Below are 23,843 nucleotides of genomic sequence, written 5' to 3'. Positions count from 1 at the left end.
ATACCACCATTACAATTTGGGCTCTCAGTTTTAGCTGATTTTGCAGTTTGTGTGTATGACTGAAAATATTTTTCTTGCGTCAAAAATGACCCCCACTTTTCTTTGATTTTTATTCAGCACTGACAACATTCTTCAAGAAAATGTAAGTTACAGACATTTACGAAATTGCATACGTAGAACGCCGAAATCGCACATGGAGAATAGCAAAATTGCATACGGAGAATACCGAAATCGCCTACGGAGAAGACCAAAATCGCATACGGCAAGTACCGAGATCGCATACGCAGAATGCCGAAATCACATACGGAGAATACCGAAATTGCATACGGAGAATACCGAAATTGCATACGGAGAATGCCGAAATCGCAGAATGCCCAAATCGCATACGGAGAATACCGAAATTGCATACGGAGAATACCGAAAATGCATACGGAGAATACCGAAATCGCAGAATGCCGAAATCACATACGGAGAATACCGAAATTGCATACGGAGAATACCGAAATTGCATACGGAGAATACCGAAATTGCATACGGAGAATGCCGAAATCGCAGAATGCCGAAATCGCAGAATGCCGAAATTGCATACGGAGAATACCGAAATTGCATATGGAGAATACCGGATTTTGCCGATTGTTATTACGTGTCCGCTACTTAATATTATAAGCATAATATAACATGATTTTTACCATCTTAATTTTAATGTACATGTATAGAGAAATGCTATTTGTTTTACTAACTAAATCCTACGTGGGACGTATCAGCTCCTAAGTACAGGTGGCTAACTTCTACGAATGACTTCCAATTTTGGATTTTCTGAGTCCATTGACTCCTCTAAAAAGAGACAAATACTAAAAGATCAATTCTGCGGTCTTTGGCACATATCATTTCTAATTCAAATTTGGAAATATTACTTTCCTTTGGTGTTTGAAAATGTCTTTACCGGTATTAAGTGTTATTACATGACTATATTCTATTGTTTCTCTGATAGGCTGAAAACGGTTCGAAAAGTAATGAGTACATATCATATCAACTTATCTTGGGTTATAAATAGTAAGAAAATAAAAATATATCAAAGTAGGTGCTTGGAAAACCAATATCAACCTGATTTGGTCTAAATTTATTCCTTGATACAGTTGTAATAACAAGACTGGCTACATTGTATTTATTTATTCATGTAATAAAACAATTATTGACTTTTTCATAGGTTAAAATCAGGATTTATCAACCCTCAAAAAGTTATATTAACCTCGCCTTCGGCTCGGTGAATATAACTCTTTTCGGGTTAAAAAAGTCGATAATTGTATAATACTGCAAGTAACTGGAATGTTATGTTATTTTAGCGATGTATAGTAAAGTGTTCTAAAGACGTAAACTATTTTATGGCACTATCACCGAGTACACGGGAAATGAACATGTATATATATTTGACTGATCACCAGTTGTAATGTATTTTTATATAGGAGGAATGATTTTGATAAAAATATTAAATTATCTAATTTTACTTGAATTGTCAAGCGTATTTCATATACCTGTAAAAAATTTCATTGAAATCCGTCTATAAGACTTTTTGAAGTGAAAACCGCCAATATACAGTAATAATAAATCTGCATTTTTCATGAAAACATTTCGTAATTTCTTTTTGCCTATCGCAAAAAATTCTAGAGCTTCATGCGAAGTCTTAACGACAAATACTGTATATTCAAAGAGTACATATCTGCAGAAACCAAGATTTATATACAAGTTAATATTACCTTCACTTGTGTGGTCGTTTGATGTAATTTAATGTCATTTCCAGCAACTAAAGGCGGACAACTAAACAAAAGTGTTCCTTGTCTGTGACAAGTTCCCACTTGAGACAGAGGTGGAGGACCCACTATATTTTATGAAGTTGTGACCGGAAGCGCTCACTGCACCCAGGTATCAAACTCGCGACATTTCCAATTTACATTCTTGTGCTATACCTACGGTCTTGACCGGAAGCGCTCACTGCACCCAGGTATCAAACTCGCGACTTTTCAAATTTACAGTCTTGTGTTATACCTACGGACTTGACCGGAAGGACTCACTGCATCCAGGTATCAAACTCGCGACTTTTCTAATTTACAGTCTTGTTCTGTACCTGCGGACTTGACCGGAAGCGCTCAATGCACCCAGGAATCAAACTCGCGACTTTTACAATTTAAAGTCTTGTGCTGTACCTACGGCCTTGACCGGAAGCGCTCACTGCCCCCGGCTATCATACTCGTGACTTTTCCAATTTACAGTCTTGTGCTATACCTACGGACATGACCGGAAGGGCTCACTGCATCCAGGTATCAAACTCGCGACTTTTCCAATTTACAGTCTTGTGCTATACCTACGGACTTGACCGGAAGGGCTCACTGCATCCAGGTATCAAACTCGCGACTTTTCCAATTTACAGTCTTGTGCTATACCTACGGACTTGACCGGAAGGGCTCTTTTCGATATCGCGGGGAGATTGAACTCATTATATTTGGATTTGCAGTCATAATGATCCATCTGCACTTTAATCAATCGATTTACCATTTATTTAGTTTCATATCAAGCACCGACCTGACAAATGACTGAGAGCTGGTATTTGGTCGGTATAAAAATAGACATGTTGTTATTTGAAAATCTTAGTGTTGTCTAAATCAAATCTAAACTTGTACATTATATGAGTTAGTAATCAATTAGAGAGAAACTCCTCCAAATAACATTATGAATTCTTACATATACATTTTTTTAAACATATCAATTCTTCTGAGTGACAGTTTTGACTTCATGAATGAAGAACGTCTGATTAAGTCAGAAGAAACAATAACATATTATTTTTGTGTCAAGAAAATGCTTATCCCAAATGCACATGTCAAAATGGAACCAAAAACGACAGAACTGTAATTTCCATCAACATTGTAACATTGAAAATATTTTTAAAACGCGGCAGAATTGTTAAATCAAACACAGACTACTAGAACAGCCGAATTCGACCTCCTGTCACGTTTTTATCACCAAGTGACATTTAGTGCCGAGCACGCGACTATACATGTTTTAAGATTCATTATCCTTGATGAATTTGAACTTTGGGAATCTGTCACAGTATGGGCTAAATTGACTATTTGCAAAAATGACCAGGTAGCTCAGTCAGTATAACATTGGACTTGGACCGGGTTCGAACTCTGGTTGTGATACACATGCTTCTCACCTGTACCATGAACTTAGTCATAAATAATTGAATTTATTTATAAATTTTTCGTATAAATTTCGTTTAAGTTTATTTGTCTTAGGAGCTAAAATTCATAAGCTTATTTACAAAATATTATCTAGGCAAAATGGAACAACGTACATTTTTGTATACATAAAATATAACAATTTGCGTTAAACTATTGGGTATTGTCCGTAAGTATTGACCTGGCACTCATGAATATTCCATATATTTCCGTAAATTTATCTTCGGTGTCCGAACATAATAGCGACATAACTAAATATTACATATATCGTTCTTAATTGATATACTGTCACATGTGCAGGTAGCTGTGCGGACAAAACGTTTAGCTGCTAATGTCAGGATTATGGGTTCGAGTCCTACGTCTGAACATATCTTATTTTTCCCTCAAATTTTATATGCAGACTTACTACCCATTTGATCAAACGTATTTATGGTTCATTTACTAGTATTAAGAGTAATCATATTTACCCGTTGTAAAAAAGTGGAATAAAATTGTTTTAAAAGTATCTTAGATAAAACGACAAATTACCTGTCACTAGCGTTCCAGAAAATAACTACTACAAGAGAAAACAATTAAATTTCATGAAATATGATACATAAAATAATGTAAACGATAACATTACAATACATTAAATGAAATAAAGATCTATTTAGTAAGTGATTCCGAACCCGTGGTAACATGCGTTGAAGTCAGACACCTTATCTCTACTCCACCGTGTCATCGATTAACTTTACATGTTACTTTAGTAATGTAGATACTTTCAGGATACTAATATTGCGTAAATTAACGAAAACCCCGAAAATATTGGCGAAGATTAATGAGTGCCAGATCAATACTTACGGACAATATTACATAAATTATTGACTCGCTGTCAATTTAACTACATGGCTATCAAGTCCTCAAACATGGTTATTTGCATCTTGATAATTCAAACTATTTCTTCCTACTGATCATATCAAAAGGTTTTACCACCAGTTTGAATCATACCGTCACTATAATTCTACATTATTGTGCTTAAGATAACCTCGTTAAATGAAACGAGGAAGCAATATATGAATGGTCGTTGGTATTCTCACACTGAAATCTATTAAACTGCAACAAAAATATATTACAGTTTAATTTAAAACCGCTCGAATGAAATAAGTTCTCTAGAAAGGTCCATTTCTGGCTATGCACCGACAAAATCTCGTGAAATATATCTGTAATGACCGGACTCAGGTTCATTTCTATTTCGATGTAATGGTTTGGTACGGACTGCTGTTAAACCGTCGGCTAGAGAAACTGACCTCCGTAATAGTTCCAGTCTTTCAGTTTTTGTATGATACAGTACATTTTGAAATGTGCTCAGTAGGAGGTTAAAATTCAAGGAAAATATCTTTTTATGTACCTCAGATTGAGAAACCGGTACAATTACAAAATACTTTTAACCCGTTGATTAGCTTTCACTAGCATTGATTAAAAAATTGAAAAGTTACACATTCGACATTGGAAATTCAAAATAAGAATGGCACTGGATATTGAAACCAGAATATATTTGCAGAAACTCCGTTCACAAAATACTGTATCTAATGGGTTTTATTATGTACCTCAGATTAAAGGTATACTAGACCCTTTCGTATTTGAAATATGAGCAGTTACTTCATAGAGTGAATGTAAACGTAAAGTAAACACATTTGTATGTATTTAAAGCACTATGCATTCAGTTGAAAACAGTATACCCTTAAAGCTACTCGCCCACAGTTTTGTTGAATTTTTCAACATGTTCATTTCCACCAAGTCTGGCATAGAATGTACGATATATGGCATCAATGAAAGTCAGATATGGGTAAAAATGCAGTAAGAGAGTACATTTTCTGCCATATTTCAAAACTGTTGCAACGGTGTATTACCTTCTGCACAATATTTGTGGTTATTTATCATAATATCCTGCAAAAGTCTTTTGTAAAAAAAGGTTTTACCACTTGTCACTTTCGGAGCACTCAAATTTTACGATTTATTTAGATAAATTATTTTTCGCCTAAAATGAGTGGGTTAGTCCCTTAAAATATGCGTACAGCTGAACTCAGTATAAATGTGTACATGTACTAGTACTATACCATTATAAAAATAGATTATTTTAACAAACAACTGTCACCGAATGACCTTGAATTATTAATGTAACTCTATATACAAAATTAATGTATTTATTGTAAAGTTAAAACATATAATGAAGATTTCAATATTTGAAGTAAATATCTAAAGTTAAAATACGTTAGTGAATTATGTTCATTAGATATCTTTAACAAAATCATCTTCTGACGGTTTGTATTATGTACCTGAGATTAAAACACTGAAACAGTACTTATTATTTGTCGGTTAGCTTTGGTTAGCCTTGACAAAACATTGAACTATATATATATTTAAAATAAATTCTGTTTATACAAATGCGCTTCAATAATTTGAACATTGCAAAAGTCCAACCTCCTGCTGGATGAAAATGTCTGTTAATGGTTTGCCTTATAATAAAGGCAAATTATGGAAATAACAAACTTACAAATATATACAATGTTTCAAACTATTTGTTGCCAAATCGTGAAAGTGCATTACATTAGAACTGGTTCTTTTATCCCTGTTACCATTAATTCCAACGTTAGAAACATTTTAAAAAGTCACAGATATCAACTAGTGTGTAAAGTTGGCAAAAAGTTCAACATTGACATTAGAAGCGAGAACGTAATCGGACATTCAAAGCGTGAAGTTGAAGAGAAGATAATCATTCGACATTTGACATTCAAAATAAGAATGTCATCAGACATTTAAACCAGGAAGACATTGTACATTTGTACATTTCCTACAAGAACGACATTGAACATTCACACCAAAAATAAGATTTGGCATTCGAATCGAGAACGACATTGTACTTTCGAATCAAGAACGGAATTGATCATTCAAACCCCCAACGGCATTCAAATATAAAACGACCAATGTAACTCCTTTGTTCGAAGTATACATTAACTACAACACTGGCCTGACTGGCTGCATTGTTATTAAATTTTACTGCAGAAATTTTAAAGTAAGTTCTAAGCCTCTTTTAATAGCACCTTTTTATTCAACGGAGTTAAGGGCAAAATATCAATATAGAAACAACAGGCTGGAGTTACTTCCAATGTTAATGATAAAACTTATATATGAGAAATATGACAGAACAAAGATAGGGGTGGGAGACAGTCTATTATAATTTATAAAACTTTGCACTAGAACTGCAACTCGTCCTTACTCTATCTAACTTACTTTTTAAATTACTTCCCTTTCTGTTTACTCAAATAAGAAGTGGTGTTCTAGTTTATGGTCAAAAAGATGTTACCTTATCTGTGAACAATTTTGATAAAATTAAAACAATATGTATACACGTCTTGTAATACAATATATTTACAAATGATGCATTACATGTTTTACAGAAAACAGTACATTACAGCTACACTTTATAGAGAAAAACAGTGTATTACAACTACTAAGTATATATGAACAGTATGCTACAATTACGCATTGTACAGGAAACAGTGTACAGCAATTACACTTTATACAGAGAATAATAATTAACAGAAAACAATAATTAGCACGTTTACACTTTGTAGACTTTAACTTTCCGTTTGATTTTGATAAAAAAAAACGTGAGTATTTTTCATAATAAAAACTGCCATAATGGGTATACTTGTTGTAAATATGTCTACATGCTTCAAATATATGAAGACAGTGACGATAACAATGTTAAAATGTAGAAGCAAACATTAAGTTCATCTACGTTTGAGGAGTTTAAATAATTGTTTTAATTAAAGGTGTTAATGTAGTTTTACTATTTGAATAAATTATTGTTCTGAAATCAAGAATGTTATTAAACTTCCCTTTTTTCGGGGAATTTTGTGTCCAGAGGAAGTACAGTCAATAGTAACATGTTTGTTAAGCCAATTTGATGATATTGATCAATATTTTCACAGTTGGCTTCTATGACGTTTTTGCGTACAGAAATGTTCAACAGTATAAATTTTGATAAATATTTCCATTGTTGTATAGGCCTATTGATCTTCTGGCAATAGGTCCGTAAGCTTGATTTTTTTCACTATTTGCAAATTATCAGTTACAGTCCATACATTGCTGTTCATTTTATGCTAATATTATGAAATATGTTACATCAAAATCAATCAACTGTTAACATTAACTTTTGAAAATGACAGTAAAAATCAAGGAAGAATATCCAACAGGGAAAGCCACGTTCAAAACACGCAGCCTCCCCAAAGACACACACGAACAACCCTCGCACACAACACAGAAAATGAAACACAAAATGACAAAACAAACAAATATACACTTAATACATGGAATATAACAGATTCCCAGCCAAGTTTTGACGACTCAGACATTATTTTCTTTATGTTAAGCCATCACTTCTGGGTAATCAAATCTGCAGAATTACCTTTAGTAAACTATGATTGAACACAAGTTATCTGAATGTGTCATACGTCTAGAGCCAACATTTCAAAGTTTTCAAAGATTGTTTAGCTCTGATTTGAAAGTAAATATTTACAATTAGCATCTCCGTATGATAATACAATACACATCAGTTACATAATCGTATTGAGTTAACAAAGCATATATACTACAGAACTACCAGCTGTTGAGCATTTACAATTTACAAATCCTTTTACAACGCATGTTTTGTATTAATGGTGTTTACAAGTGTATGATATAATAATAATATTTTTAATCATTTGAAATAATATTTCAAATACTAAATTGTTCTCTTATTTTCACTAAAAACTTGATCCGGTTCGAATCTGTTGATAACTATTATTATACGGATAATCTTCGCTTTGTAAAAATGAAAGTATGTCGTATCTTGGTTCATTTTGATTGTTGAAAATTAATTATCTGTGATTTTGAAAGTCTCTAGCTTTTTTTGTCCTGGATTGACGTTTGTAACTACAACATTTGATTTGTCCCTTGAAACACAGACACAGTGGGGAAATTTCATATCTAATTTGTACGATGCTATGACCCGTCCTGTTTCAGAGATCTGTATAATGGAATTTGTTCTCAAACTGCAAACCAGAATACAGTCCGACGGACCTACTGCTACATCACGTGGTTCCTTGATCTGGTCGCCCTTGACAACAACTCTAGTGTTGCTCTTGATGTCATATATGTAAACAGTATGCTCGTACCTATCGGTGAAAATCACTTTGTCACTGTTTCTTATATATGTACAAGCACTAGAGGCAAAAAAAGAATTTTTGTTCGGGAAAGTTAGGGAACCCTTTTTTCGGCCATTAAATTGTGCCCGCCAACACGCGAAAACGCGAAATTATCGCGTTGTGCCTTGCCCGAAAAATATTACATGCAGTTTTTAAAAATCCCGCGAGTTAAAGAGGGACATTACGCTTAATTGTCGCTTGTCTTTTTTAAAAAAACTGATCGTAAAATTTGAATCCAATATACATGTTGCGAGAATTAGTAAAACTCGCTTGCCCCAAATTGTCCTTTTCCCCCGGTTTATGGATTTTTTTCTTTTACGCACCGTTGGGAAATTTTCCCCACCCCTTTAAAAAGGGAAACTGGGAAACCCCGGTTGTGTCCTTGATGCCAACAAAATATTGACAAAAAAAGAGATGAAAACATTTTTCTACATGCCGTGGAAAAAATTTGCTGAATTTTGCAATTTTTTTTAAAAATTTTACCGTACAAAAAAAAAAGGTGTTTAAAATATTTTTTGGGGTAAAAAACGCAAAAAAAACTTTTTGTATAAAAATTGACCATCTAAAAGTCTTTGTAAAATGACAATTATCGTTCCTTCGTTTACGTAATTTAGGTTTCAGCGGTATTTCCGTACTTTTCCGAAAAAAAAGCCGTGTTTTTCAAAAAAACCTTTTACCTGGGGACAGATTGTTCTGTTTCGATCAGTGAGTAGATCAGCCGAAATCGGCAGTTTGGTCATGCTTTACGTTCCCCATTCATAGTATTTTTTTGGATAGCACCCTTTTTAACAAAATGGTATGTCCAAATGAGGATGGACAATTCATTAAAAATTTTAGCGGGGAAAGTTTTAACTTCAAAATTCAAAAAATGTCCGAAAGATATTTCATGAAATCTTCTATAAATTAAATGAAAATATTGTCTAACGACATGAAATTTGTATATTTTACAAATACGGTTTGTCGGGGGGGACAGTTAAACTTACCATTTTTGTGAAATATGCATACTTTTCATATATTAAATGGGGGTTGGCCTTTCAGGGGGAGTCATTCTTAAAACCTGGTCCTTTTTTTAATAAAAAAATGATACTTAAATGAAAAGGGAAGCCAGACCTGAAAAACCGGCCAAGTTGGTTCAAACCCGGGGTGGCTAGGGGTCAAGGTCATGGGTTAAAGTTCGGAAATACCAAAATATGAACTTTTGAGCAGCAAGGCGGCCCCTATTTCACTGAGTCCAACAAAAACCATTGGAGCAATTCTCCGGGCCCCCCGGTTGGACCAGCTTGTCTTTGCCGACCCCCCCGCATAAAAAACAATTTGGTCTTTTTACTGATACCGTCCGACTTGATGGCTTATAGGACTTTAAGTATTTAAATGTAAAGTTTAGTCCTCCACATATTTATGGGGTATAGGTAGATCCCGGGATTAGAGCCGAACAGCGGTTAAAAATTAACCAGGTTTTTAAAAACAATACCGTACTTCATGTCTACCTCCCCGGGACACATATGGCTCACCCAAAGTACTTAAAGGGTCTAAATCTGGATTAAAAATTGTTTTCCGGGAAAAAAAATGGAGAATTTTTTTTTTATTTTAAAGTGCCCCTTGTTGAAATTTTCGAAAAAAATTTTTTGTCTCCTTTTTTTGTTGTTGTTCTTTTTTTTTTTGAAAGAAAAGATTTAATTATTTATCGAGGGAAACCTGCCTTCAAAAAAAAAAATATCTTACCCTAAACTAAATTCTGGGGGTGGGGGGGGGGGGGGGAATTTTTTTTTTGGGGTGGGTTTTTAAAAAAAAAACCTTTGAAAAAATGCAAAAAAAATAAATTTTGGTGAATAAAAAAATATTTTAGGGTGCTAGGCACAAATTTTAAAAAAAATGGTGATAAAAAAATTTTGGGCCCCTAAACGAAGTGACCTTGCCCCGATGTATACAAAAATCATGGGGAAAAAATAAAATTCTGGCGGGTTTTATTTTTTTTAAGTCCAGTGGGGGAAAATCTTAAAATTACAATAAAAAATTAGATAAATTCGTACTAAAAAATTTAAGAATAACACAAAAATGAGGGCACGGAAATAAGTTAGCAGTTAGCAGCGTGAAGTTGGGGGTTTTGCACCCGGGGGCATAGCACGTGAAGTTGGCGGCCTACACCCTATCATTATTTTGTCATTATTAAAGTCTTGGACGCAAGATATAAAAAAAAAAAATGACTTAAATCAGACTGCCCGGCGTTTATCGCACAGCGTTTTAAACCGTCATCAAATGAACCCCAAACCCGTTTTTTATGATCAGTATTAACGTTTAAAGGTATAATGAAAAAAAAACCTAGCGCTAAAAGCATTTGAATTCTAAAAACCTTTTTTTTTTAAAAAATCATAAAAAAAGCCACGGAAATCGCTTACTTAAAAATATGAATTCCTTAGGGCCATCCCCTTTAAATGTGTTTTGAAAATGCATCGGGTTAACGATTTTGAAAACGCAAAAATCACCAAACACGATAAACAAAAACGCGACAACACGAGGATGAAAGGATAATCTACTACGATGGTGATACGCTTTTCCCCCATTCTGTCGCGTTTTCCCTTTTCCCGTTATGAGTACGCGTTATCATCATGTTTTTGTGGGTTTTCGTTTCGTAGTCCGCGTATAGTCGGGAGAACGTCCTTGATGACGTCGCGGTTTTTCCGTTGGTAAACAAAGGCCCGGGGAAAGGGTATTTTAATTTAAAAATGTAAAAAAATATGTGAAATTTTAATTTTATCTTGTCTACAAGGAAAAATGAAATATTTAAAATAAAGAAACAAACTATTTTTTTCGGTTTTCAACAAAGAACGACGAATAAGATCGGAAATTAAACATGGTTTCCCGATCCATTCTGTCTTCATTTCGCGAACCCCGAAAAAAACATTCATTTTTTAAAATAATAAATGATGTAACGTCAAAACAAAAAAATAGGAAATGTGTAAAAAGAGCGCGAAACCATAACGCGTAAATGCCTCTCAAATATCCCTTGTACCGCACAAACCGGAGCAGAAAAAACAGTCCCGTCCCATTTAAAAGCGGGAATAATTTATTTTTTTTGCTCGACATATAAAAGAAAAAAATTTGGGATCTTGAAGATGTAAAAAAATTTTTGAAATAAATTCTGGATAGCCAAAAAGACTAAATTTAAAGTAAAGAAGGTTAATTGAGGGGGATTTTCAAAAAAAAGTTGCATCGTTGATAAACATAAGAAAAATAACAGCAAAAGTGTTTTCCCCCCATTACAATTTTATTAAAAAGGGTAAAATCCCCCTTTTTTACGAAAATTGAGCGAAACAATAATATCTTAAAAATTTTATTTTTGAAAATTAGCAACAAAAATGGGGTCACCGATTTCGTTTTTTGCAGTTTGTCAAAAATTTTTCCCCTACCCCCTTTTTTTTTCTTGCATTTTTCTGCATAAAAGATATAAAAAAATATTTGAAAAATAAATGAAAACACTTTTACCGAAATTTTTTGCCCTGCGGCATTGATTGACACAGTTTTTAAAACTGAAATTTTGAGTCTGCCCCTTTCGATTAAAAAATTTGTAGCCAAAAATTTAGCATGTGTTTTCCAATTAAACTCTGGGAATGACTTTTCTTTGTATAAATTGGGAGCATGTTGATTGGCCCATGGGTTTAAAAAATACACAATTACTTAAAAGGCATTTTTCAGTAAAATAACAAAATAATCCTTGACAAACCGTTTTATTTGCGAGCTACAAAGTTCAAAAAAAAAAAAAAATAAAGTCTCAAATGGCGAATGGACGGCTTTGGGGCGTTGCGATTTTCCCGCTTTTTTCGACTTTAAGCAAACGTCTTTTTACAAAACGGCGATGCGTTTGAAAATAAAATTTTTACCAACGTTTTAAAAAATCAATCTTTCTGAAACTACTTTCTTGTATTAAAATCTTTACTTTTATATTTTGTTTTTATCACTGAATATATGTGGAAATTTTAAAGTTATTATTAAAAAGATTGTAGGCTATTCCCGGAAAATAGAAAGCCGTTTTTTTTATTCTCTGCATGAAATGGGGAAATTTTAAGAAGATGTGTTTTAAGTATAATTTTAAGGTAAAACTGGCGGTAATGTTTTCTTTTGCTAGAGAAGACAATTAAATGATTTCTTTTTATGTCCCCCCCCCCCCCCCCCCCCGTCCCTCCATCCGTTGTTTTGGGTGGGGCAATTAGGTTGCCCTGCCACCCGCCCGTCTGTCCGTCAGTCCGTTTAGTGTCCGGCAATCTCAAAAAGTATTGCCAAGAGTCATAACCCCCCAGGATTTTTTCACACTTCCTTTGAGAAATTATAAATTTCCCCGAGACTTCTCCCCCTCGGGTTAAATTCGCGGGGTCACATGACGTGACAGTCACTTTGCTTGGTCCTGTCAAAAAGGTTAAAAAATTTTTTTGAAGTCAAAAATGTCTTTCTCGGGAATGGGATTTTTTCATTGTTCAAAAGAGGGGAAAGGTTGAAATGTTTTTGATAGTCAAATTAGTTTTCCGGGTAATGGGTTTTTTTTGTAGCAAAGGAGGTAAAATAAATGTTTTAAATTTTGATCTCAACAGTAACCAGGTTAGGGCCCCTTGACGTGTCGAAAATAACAAAAAGTTTGTGTCACTGTATTAAAGTGCTTCAAATTTTTGTTGCATATATTTTTAAAAATAGTTTTGCATGTGAATTGAACCATAGGGGGGTTGAGCTACCGCCAAATCTTTTTTTTGGATATTTATTTTTTGAAAACTACGCATCTAAAAAACTGAAGATTATAAAAAGTTTAAACCCAGCCCGACTAAAGTTTTCGTTTTTGAAATGGACAACTGGAAGTACCCCTTTTGTTCTTGTGAGATTTTTGTCAGTAACAAATTTTGAGCAATTTTTAATCGGTGGGGGTTTCCCGAACTTCGGAAAAAAAAAAGGGTAAATTGTCATTTTATAAATTACTACCACAAAAAAAAACAAAACAAAACAAAAATGTTTTAAAATTTTTCATGTTTTTATGCAATGGTTGAAATTCTTGGTTGTATGTAATACGCAATGTTTAAAAATCTGAATGAAAAATAAAATTTTAACATCAGTGTCTTCAAAATTATATGAATTTTAAAATTGCCTTTAAAAATTCTTAATGACCCTTTGTCTATAAAAAACTTGAAATACACGAATAGGCTTAACCACAAGATTACCGCCGAGAATAAAAAACAAATTTCCGGTGTTCGCCACCCTGCATCGTCTTTCCAAACAGTTTTATGAAGTAATGTCGCGACGTTGCATGCGTAACTTTTGGCGTTCCGCCACGTCGCTAAATTTTACCCCTTCTTTCCCCAAACTCTCTTTTTTTTATAAAAAGGGTTTTTTAAACAAAACAAAAATTTTGGTCAAAAGGTAAGGGTAGGAAAAAAATTAAAGAAAAAAATGTATTTGGAAAAAAATGGAAAAAATTTAAAAAAAAGAAAACTTTTTAGTCCCCTAAATGGCACAAACTTTTGATAACTTAAATTTATAACATTTTTACAATTTTTATTTTAAAAGACGTTTTTGTTGTTGTATATTCTTATTGTTTTAAAAAAGCTGTATTCTTATTGTAGGCGATTTCCCGCGAATAAATAGCACAGCGACGCTATAAAATACAAATCACATAAAAAAAAATAAGAAGACCTTTTGTAAAAAGAAACGTCAGATTTTGAACAAAAATGATGACTTTTATCAAATAATATGAACATCAAAAAGAATAACGACATATACAAAAAACAAGGGAAATATTAAAATTTTGGAATGACAGACTTTGGAAAAAACTTCAAGATACATAGAAAAAACAAAATATAGAAAAACAAAAAGGGCGTTTCCATAAGAATATCAACAAAATAAGAATAACGACTTAAAAAACAAGGTAAGACTTCGAATATGATGACACGACATTGAATAAAAATAAAAGATACAATAAGAAAAACGAAATTAGAATAAATAATAAGACTTTTAGAATATAAATGAAAAGACATTAAATAAAAATAACAAATACATAATAAAACAACATATAAATTTAAAAACTTTTGCTGAAAAAGGGATTTAAAAGGGTTTAATTTTTTAGAAAGTTCGTAAAAATCCCTCTCTGCAAACTTTTGAACCGAAAGGTAAAGGGCCCCCATCTAGCTTTGCGTATTAATTGAACATCAGTAAAATTTCCACCGTTTTTTTTCAGTATGTGTATCTTTTTTTTTTTAAAATTCGAATAACGTAATATTTAGTGGTATAGATGTAAATCTCGTCTTTTAAATTTTTACTTAAACAAATCGGATGATTGAATAAAAACTGGATAAGTATATGATGGGTCCCGTTTCCAAACTTTTACGCAAACTTTTAGAACCCGGGTCCCCCAAAATGACCGCCGAGTCGTTTTAGAACACCCTTAAAACAGCGCTATAAAAAGGGTAAAAATTTGTATAAATAAAGGGGGGGTAGTGATACAATAAAATTTCACTTTTTTTAACAGTTAACTGCTAACTTATTTTTTTTTTTTTTTTTTAAATCATTTTCGTTGTGTTTGTTTCATATTATAAGATTCTTTCACTGGTATAGGTGCAGTGGGATACCCGGCTCGAGGGTATGTTTTTTTTTTGGGGATAACGGGGCCCTTTTGCCGATTTCCGTTAAACGTTACCTAAGAGCGGATTTTTCCTCTGCCCTACCCCATGATTGAAACTTTTTCTTGCATGTACCTCAACAAAAAAGTAGTAAAATAAAATTTAAACAGTATTTTTTATAGCACTTTTTTTCTTATAGTGCGTAAATTTGCAAACGTGGAACTTTATCATAAACAGGAAATACGCTGACGTTTCAAAACGAAAACAAAGTAATAGTTCCGATTTAGTTTTATCATTTCAGTAAAACGTTTGTTTTTTCCGTTAAAAAGGGCATTTTTGAATGGGAAAAATTTTTTTAGGGAAACGAAAAAATATCAGGGATTTGGGTTTTACGTAAAACATTTATTATTTACCACAATCTTTGTCGATGTAGTTCTAATACGTCTTTATGCAGGAGATGGATTTTTCCAGCACCGGTGAAATCACAATTTAAATAAAATCTGTCGTGTTTTCTAAAGATGAAATACCGTCCCCAGGGCACCCAGCTGGGCGTAACGGGCTCCCGTTTCCGCCAAGAGGGGCAGACTTTTATATTTCGGTCCAGAGCTAACTTCAAAAAACCCTTAAAAAATTGACTTCAAACTCGGAAAGAATGGAGGGGATGGATGATGTCAGGCCCATCATGATTTTAGGAAGTTCAATGTCCAAAATTAGTTCAAATCCAAGCTTCCTTTGTATTTTTTTTCCCGATCACAAATTAAAAAAAATCAAAGGGATTTTACTTTTAACTTGGGATTTAGATAGGTAAAAAAGACGATTTCGCAGTGTGAAAACCACACATCTCCCCTATACATTTTAGTCCCCTCTCCCCCCCCCCCCAAAAAAACAAACAACCAGCACCGCCGCCACTCAAAACCAAACGTCACTTGCACCTCTCTGCTCCACACCCCAAAAAGTGGGCCTTTGTTTTTTGTGCCCGGGGAAAAACACAGTTCCCGTAAATAACGAGAAAAAAGACGAACCTTTCGTAGGGTATATCAGGGTTTTTATTGCAGTTCTCTGCTTTTTCTTGAAAAAATGACTAAAAAAGCTTTTAAAAGACACTGAAATTTTCAAAGATTTATGAATAAAAAGTAAGGGAAAAAATGGTGATATTTCTTTTGAACTCTTTTTTGTGATAAATGCCTTTTAAAAGGTTTCGAGAATTTACATCACGTAGTTTAAAAATGTTTCACTTGCAATACCTTAATTTTTAAAACGTTCATCTGGACAAGGTTTCAATCTTTAAACTGATCAAAAATTTAAAAACAAAGTTTTCTTAGTTTAAAAATCTTTTACTACATTTACCCGTGTTTCCCTTTATGCAAAAACCTTAAAAAAAATGTTTTAAAATTAATCCTTTAATTATTTTAAGATAACATATTTTATGTAAAAAAGATAAAAATGGAAAAAATTTGCGTTTTCTAACGTTCCCGCAAATATGGTTTTACTGGGAAAATAAATTTAAAAAGTCATGCTTTTTCCAAAAATTTCCGGTACATACAAAACGACTGATTTTTTTCCTTTTTTTCCTTTTTGAATAATTTAAGCAAGAGGCCAGTTACAGACTTTTTTGTAATTAAAACTTACACTAGAAGTTTTGCAGTTTAAAAAAAATTTAGTTAAAATTGAAAATCAAAGATCTTTACTTTTTTGAAAAAAGGGACAAAACTTATCACTTGTTTTGTACATGCTAGTGCGTGATGGGGAATTTTTTTTAGGTTTTCTTTTCTAATTTATATTTTAAAGAGACATTCCTTTTTTCAGTAAAAATTTTTTTATAACAAGTTGCTGGCCATTAGAAATGTTAAAACGTAACGGGAAAGTAATTTTTACCAGAATTGCCTGTGAATTTCCCTTAACATCTACATCTACATGGTAGGACTTTTTAATCTGCACACTTTTGTCTGAAAAATGTATTTGTTCATTAAAAAAAATTAAAAACTAATTTTTTTCATGTGAAAAAGCCGAAAGATATTAAATGAAGGGACTGGTGAATGATAATTAATGCCGCTTTGTAGTTTTCGATATCATAACACTACATTAAAGGGAAGCAAAGAACCATATCATGGGGAAAGTCAAGAAAAAAAAAAAAGCAATTAACATTCATTTGTCCGTCCCTCCTATAAAATTTAAGGTTACACGGTATGTTGCAACTGAATTATGTTTCCCAAAAGATTGCTGTTTTAAAACACCTTTTACTGTATTTTTTCAAAACAAATTGAAAATAGCCCCTGTTCCCAAGGGAAATTGAATTCAAAAATTTTAAACCCTTTTTAGTATTTCTTTTCAAATTTTTCTATGAAAAAACAAACTAAAACCAAAGCCCTCCTCAACAGTCGTTCAGTCGGCGTCTGCAACCCACTGGCCTGTTCTTTTAAATTTTTTTTTTCTTCTCCTCCCTTTTAAACTAATTATTGCCCGCTTTTCGGGGACGTCTTTAAAAACAAAAAAATAAAAAATAAAATCTAATTTTTTTGGTGGTTTTTTTCTGCCTTTTCGTTTTTTTGAGTAGTAACGCAATAAAATTTGATAAAGGGCCGAGGGAAAAATTATCATTTTTCATCATATTTAACCCCTTCATCAAAGCGGAGCAGGTTTTTCAGCGAGTGAAAGAGTTCCCCAAAGACCGGGTTAGAAGCCAATTTAGGTAACGTGAAAATATTTTACCAGTGAGGGAAATTTTAGAACTCGCCGGAGTTGCAAAGGGGATTTTCGGCTGGAGTAGTTTCTCTACGTGAGGAGGGAACGTCATTTTACCGCCAAATTGTATATATCTTTTTTATTGGCACATTGATAGGTAAAAAAAAATGGTCGCTAGACTTATTTTCCTAAAAGCCTTGTCAAAAAAATTTTAACGAAAGATATTTTTTAGGGAAACTGTTGACACTATGTTTTTAAAAAAGGGTGGCCGTGGTGGCCGGACTGCTAAAATGCGTGTGTATAAAATTGTCGAGGGGATGAAACTCAGGGGATGTCTGAGACATCATGACCTATTTTTTTTTCAAAAAATATCTCGAACGCTGATTGGGCTTTTATTCTGGGCTCAAATCAATTCGGGTTTCCATTTATTCGACGCAGACAGTTATCTCGAGAGCACGCATCTTTTCTCGGGGCGCGAAAACTTATCTCTGGCACGGGGAAAATTGTCGAGTGCTCGAATAACTTAATTAAAAATGTGTCCTAAAATCACCTTAAAAAGACATGAAAGTTTTTTTCAAAATTATACTAAAAGGTTTTGTTTTTTCAGAAACCCTCACATACGAGGGGTTTCAAGACACGCGAAAATCTATTCCGAACAGAAAATCGTGTAAGGACCTTAAATAAATTAAGTTTTGCGCGCTACCACGTCGAGGCTCAACCCTTAAAAATTAATAATAAGTATGTATAGGTAGACCTTGAAAAACAAAATGTATTCAGAAAAAAGTATGCCCCCTTTTTAAAAGATTTAAAATTTTCGGTGGTGCGACAATTAACGGGGCACACTTTTTACAGTCATATTTTTTATTAAGGTTTTTCCCAAATTCGATTGTCTAAACCCGTGTGCGCCCAAGATAGAAATTTTTTGAGCTATATTAAATTAAAACAGCAATTTTCCTAACTAATTCTGGAATGGAAATGTCTGCCAATCCTCCCCCAAAATTTTTAAAATCTTCTGGAGAGATATCCCGGGCGAAAAAATAAGCTTGCAAACAGAAAAAGAGTAAAAACCCAAACCCCTATTTTCATGTTGAAATCATTAAATTACATATTCAGCCCACACGACCCCCCCCCCCCTCCCCCCCAAAACCCTCCCCCGGAGAAATTTACAAAAAATGCCTAAAAAAGGTAAACACTTCATTGAATAAAAAAAAGGCAAGAAATAAAGTGAAATAAAGAAAATTTAAACTTAAACCTTTTAATTACATGATTTTCCCTTAAATTTCGAAAAAATATTTTGGATAATTTGTATTTGACATGAAAAATAAATGTAAAAAAAAAAAAAAAAAAAACCAAAAAAAAATCTCCAGAAGTTCCCAAAGGTCGGCCCTTATAATTTCACAAAACTAACCTATACTGTTCTAAAAAAATTATTATTTGAAAAAATAAACATCGGCAGCCTATCTAAATCCAGGTTTTTTTTTTAACATCTCTGAGCGCCATGCTTAAAAAGTGGACGATAATGTAAGGCACTAGCCGCTAGACTGCTAGGATTACTTCAGAAGCACTGGTGACAGGAAAGGGAAAAAAAAGGATTCCGGGGAAAGAAAATATTCATAAAAGGGCCCATTTTTATTGAATTTTATTGATGAAAGGGAAAAAGCCCCTTTACAATAAAAGGTACTTAAAATTTTACCTAAAAACAAAACTACATTTTTAAGGGAGGTTTAAGGTGCAAGGATAACCCCTAGAGGTCACAGGAGAGAAAAAGGAAACAACTAAGCAAAAACAATGAAACATCAGTTTTTAGACCTAATGAACAAGTTTGACCCGGGTTCGGTCTTGTGTCATCACATTTTACCCTTACTCATGTCGCTTTTATGATCAAGCACGTTTTAAAAACCAATTTTGGGTTTCTGGGTCCATTGAGGTCGAATATAAAAATTATGGAGGAATTTTGGAGTCAAACAGCATTTTTTTTCAAAATTTGGGCGGTTTCAACCCCGGGTTTTATGCCCCTGTGACCCCTATATAACCCAGTTAAACTAAGATAGGTATGGGCCTTGTTAGAATAATATCAAGTTTGAGTATGGACTACATAAAGGGATGGCAGGTCCCATAAAATCACCGGGTGTGTTAAACTTAGGAATACTCAAATTTGATCGTGTTTGTACCCCTTTAGACCCGGGTTTTAACCCCCGTGCATGACATGTACTTATTAACTGCTGTGTAGGTATGTCCTAGCTAAAGATTGAGACCCAGTTTTGGACCTAGTGTAACCCGAAGTCAGGGCAGGTTGGAAGTCCCGGGGGGGTTCGAAAATTTGAAAAACTGCTTTTTTTTGACCCCGTGAAAGGGGTTTTAATAAAATCCGGCTTCGATTATGCCGTACGGTACCTCGGATAGCGCTGGGTTTGGGGTGAGGTTTTGGTTTTACATCCTGGGTACCTACCTTACCATATTGGATGTGGTTTGATGTCTAAGCTTTACAAGTCAAATGATGCCATCAGAGCTCAGGAAGGGATCAGAAATTACCCCAAATTGTTATATGCATAGGGTTTCAGACAAGACAAGCTGGCCCCGGCCGGAGGAGCCGAAGAAATTTTTCCAATGGTGTTGTTGGACTTAGTGAGATTGTTTTCGTTTTAGGCCCGCCTTTACTTTTTTGTGAAAACTTCATATTTTGAGAATATTTCGAACTTTGACCCTGCTTGACCCCCAGCCGCCGGGTTCAACCTGACTTGGCCTGTTTCCCCGGGGGGGCTTTTTTTCATTTATTAAAAACAGACATCAAGTTATGAAATTTGCTTCCTGACAAGCCACCCTTTTTTAGTATAGAAAAAATATGATATTTTCACCAAAAATGGTACACTTTTGACGGTTTTCCCCGACGAAACCTTTGGCGGTAAAAAAATTTTTTTTACATATTGCTTAACCTGTTTGATTATTTTTAAAGTATTCATTTTAAAATTTCTTTTGCTTGGAAAAATTCTACAATTATTTAATTAATGAAAAACACGAACTTTTTTTTAGGAAAATACAGAAAAAACAGCTTTTTACCTAAATTCGTAAAACGGACGGAAAGTGTTGTCTTTTTGTCACAAAGTTCGATATTATAATTGGATAAGTCTCGAAAATTTATATGCTAAAAATGTCGAAAACTTTATTTATGGAAAAAAAAGTACAGTCGGATTAGGGGTTCAGCCACAGAGACTTTTATTAAAAAATTTTTTTCGGTTATTGATAAATAAAACCAAAAAGAATTATATCGTCAATTTTTCCAGAAAAATAATCCCCGGACGTGCGACAATGCGACAAAGCGAGGTTTTACAATTCGCAATATGTCTATTGGTTTCAAATTTCCCGTGCGAGGTTAAAAAAAACAAGCACAAATTTAAAACTATTTGTCGCCCTTTAACCCTTTGCGAGGGTTTTTAAATGTGCATGTAATATGTTTCGGACAAGGCGACAACGCGATAATTATCGCGTTTTCGCGTGTTGGAGAGGCGACAATTTAAGTGGCACGAACAGGATTCCGTAGAAAGTCGATATTGAAATCCTTTTCTTCTCCTGACAGAGATACAATACGAACAGGTGTTGTATCATCGTAAGTTCCGACAACAAAGTTTCTCTCATCTTTCATACATATAGAGTCATAATTTGTCTTAACTTTACATGTCCTGATCAAAGTTATTTCGTTAGATTTACTGACACGTAGAAAATATATATTGGCACTTGTTATCGCCACTTCCTCCTCAGATACAGCAACAACACTCTTTGGAGGATACGATAACTGATATGATACTACTTTCTTAAGCTTTTCATTGTAAATCAAACATTTCTTGTTTTTATTATCCACGGCAACCAGTCTACCATCCGGCAGGAAATCCAGTCCTGAGTATAACGGTTCACCGACATCATCTCCAGTCTGCTTAAGATCAATGGAAGTTATCTTCGTAAATTTAACAATTGAATCTACAGGTGTTATAGGTTTCACAGCTTCCGGTACGGAGTATTTTAATGTCAGTTGTCCTGGAACGTAAACAGAAATCGGAAGTGGGGCAGTTTCATAGTGTCATCAAAATCAAATGAAATGGTCACGGTCTCTAACCTTTTACATTCCTTGTCAACGTTGCTGCTAAGTTCATCAACTTGCTTCTTCATTCTATGTTCCAGTATAAACTGTTGTGATGGCGTCCCGTTCTGATAAACGTTATCAATTGTTTCAAGTGATTTTGTTGCATCAGCAATATGTTTCTCGCTTTCTGATTGTTTCACTGTCAGCTTATTGAGTGTTTCTGTCTTAAATGATTCAGCGTCCTTAGCAACGGAACGTTCCAAATCGTCAAAACATTTGCATTACATTATCCCGCATTCGTCTAATTGTTAAAGACACTTCTTTAACATCTTGATCCAGTTCCTCTTTTGCAGACTTGACATTTTTAACGATCTTTTCCGCCTTCTCTCTTACTTCCTGCAACTTGACCTTTGATTTGGAGCTTGCTGATGCAGACTTTCCGGCAATCTTCTGTATTTCTACAACACTGTGACATTTCCGGTGATCCACAATAGCACAGGTACTGCAGCAAAGCTGGTTCTCATCTCCACAGAAGAATTCTAAAACGTTTTGATGCTCATCACATTGGTCGAATCCATTCATATCAAACGCAACTTGTTTCGTTTTCACCTCTTTTGCATTCACTAACTTGTGATTTCTCAAGAACGCGTGAGTTGTATGTACGTTTGAACATTCTGTACACTGAAACTCGTCACATGTTGAACAAAACACATCAGCTACTGTTTGTTTACCCTTATTTGAACACGGTTGACATAATATCTGCTCAGTTCGTCCAGGAACTGCATCATCGGAACTGTTATTTTCCATATTCCCACTCCCCTTTTCCGCCATTTTGAATCGTAAAATAATGAAATTCTGTTTAACAAATGTTATCTAAACTATATGCTCAAACCTGTGAAGTTATATATTGACATAAACCCGCTTAGAACAATAAATGGAATGAGGAAGTAAATTACGTTTCCAATTCATGATAAAACAAACTTTGGAAACATACATTTCTTCTTATAGATACGTTAATAAAAGTTATGAAAATAACTTAAAATAATGCAATTTTTTTAGATTAAATCATCTCGTGCGCACGACATCTCACATCGAGTTCAAGACATCTTATCTCGTGTGCGTAACAGCTTATCTCAAGCTCATGGCATCTTATCTTGAGCGCACGACATCTTATCTCGAGTGCATAACAGCTTATCTCATGCGCAAAACATCTTATCTCGTGCACAAAACATCTTGTTTTAAGCGCATGGCATCTTATCTCGATCGCACTACATCTTATCTCGTATGCATAACAGCTTATCTTTTGCGCAAAACATCTTATCCTGAGCGCACGACATCTTATTTCAAGCACATGGCATCTTATCTCGAGCGCACGACATCCTATTTCAAGCGCATGGCATCTTATCTCGTGTGCATGACATTTTAGCATTTAAAAAAATACATGGCACACCGGCCTTTCATAGGCTCACTACAAATCTACAGTGTTATTGTTTTCTAAAATCAGAAACCCGCTCCGAAAAAAATAAAAAGTATTCTTTTGTGTGTGTGTTTCTTTTTTGTAATATTTAGCTAATGCCTATGTTGGCTTTTCTTCTTAGATTAAATCATCTCGTGCGCATGACATCTCATATCGAGTGCACAACATCTTATCTCGTGTGCGTAACAGCTTATCTCGTGCGCGTAACAGCTTATCTCAAGCGCATGGCATCTTATCTCGAGCGCACGACATCTTATCTCGTGTGCATAACAGTTTATCTCGTGCGCACAATATTTTATCTCGTGTGTACGACATCTTATTTTAAGCGCATGACATCTTATCTTGAGCGCACTACATCTTATCTCGTGTGCATAAGAGCTTATCTCGTGCGCACAACATCTAATCCTGAGCGCACGGCATCTTATTTCGAGTGCATGGCATCTTATCTCGACCGCATGACATCTTATCTCGTGTGCACGACATTTTTAAAATAAGCATGACACACCAGCCTTCCATAGGCTCACTACAGATCTACAGTGTTATTATTTTTATAAT

The 23,843-nt window shown here is 34.2% G+C and overlaps 1 protein-coding gene across 1 annotated transcript; it reads right to left on the bottom strand.

The window, feature by feature from the left end:
• Positions 1-735: 735 nt before the first annotated feature.
• LOC128558734 (zinc-binding protein A33-like) lies at positions 736-22,642 on the bottom strand. The gene is made up of 3 exons (XM_053548904.1): positions 22,097-22,642; positions 21,263-21,685; positions 736-834 (listed from the first exon to the last, which is right to left on the bottom strand). The coding sequence occupies exons 1-3, from the start codon at positions 22,640-22,642 to the stop codon at positions 736-738; spliced, it is 1,068 nt and encodes a 355-aa protein (XP_053404879.1).
• Between the last annotated feature and the right edge of the window lie 1,201 nt (positions 22,643-23,843).

Source organism: Mercenaria mercenaria, chromosome 7 (assembly GCF_021730395.1).
Source record: "Mercenaria mercenaria strain notata chromosome 7, MADL_Memer_1, whole genome shotgun sequence".
Taxonomy (NCBI): Eukaryota; Metazoa; Mollusca; class Bivalvia; order Venerida; family Veneridae; genus Mercenaria; species Mercenaria mercenaria.
Note: the sequence above shows the minus strand (reverse complement) of the source record. Positions and strands in the feature narration are given on the sequence as shown.

Bases quoted from the DNA above. Each gene is read 5' to 3' on its own strand.
- LOC128558734 (XM_053548904.1), bottom strand. From the start codon at position 22,642: ATGGCGGAAAAGGGGAGTGGGAATATGGAAAATAACAGTTCCGATGAT. The intron at 21,686-22,096 runs GTAATGCAAATG...AAATTTACGAAG, and splicing joins TTAGACGAATGCGGGATAAT to ATAACTTCCATTGATCTTAA. The intron at 835-21,262 runs GTTCGTGCCACT...GTCTCTTTTTAG, and splicing joins TCGACTTTCTACGGAATCCT to AGGAGTCAATGGACTCAGAA.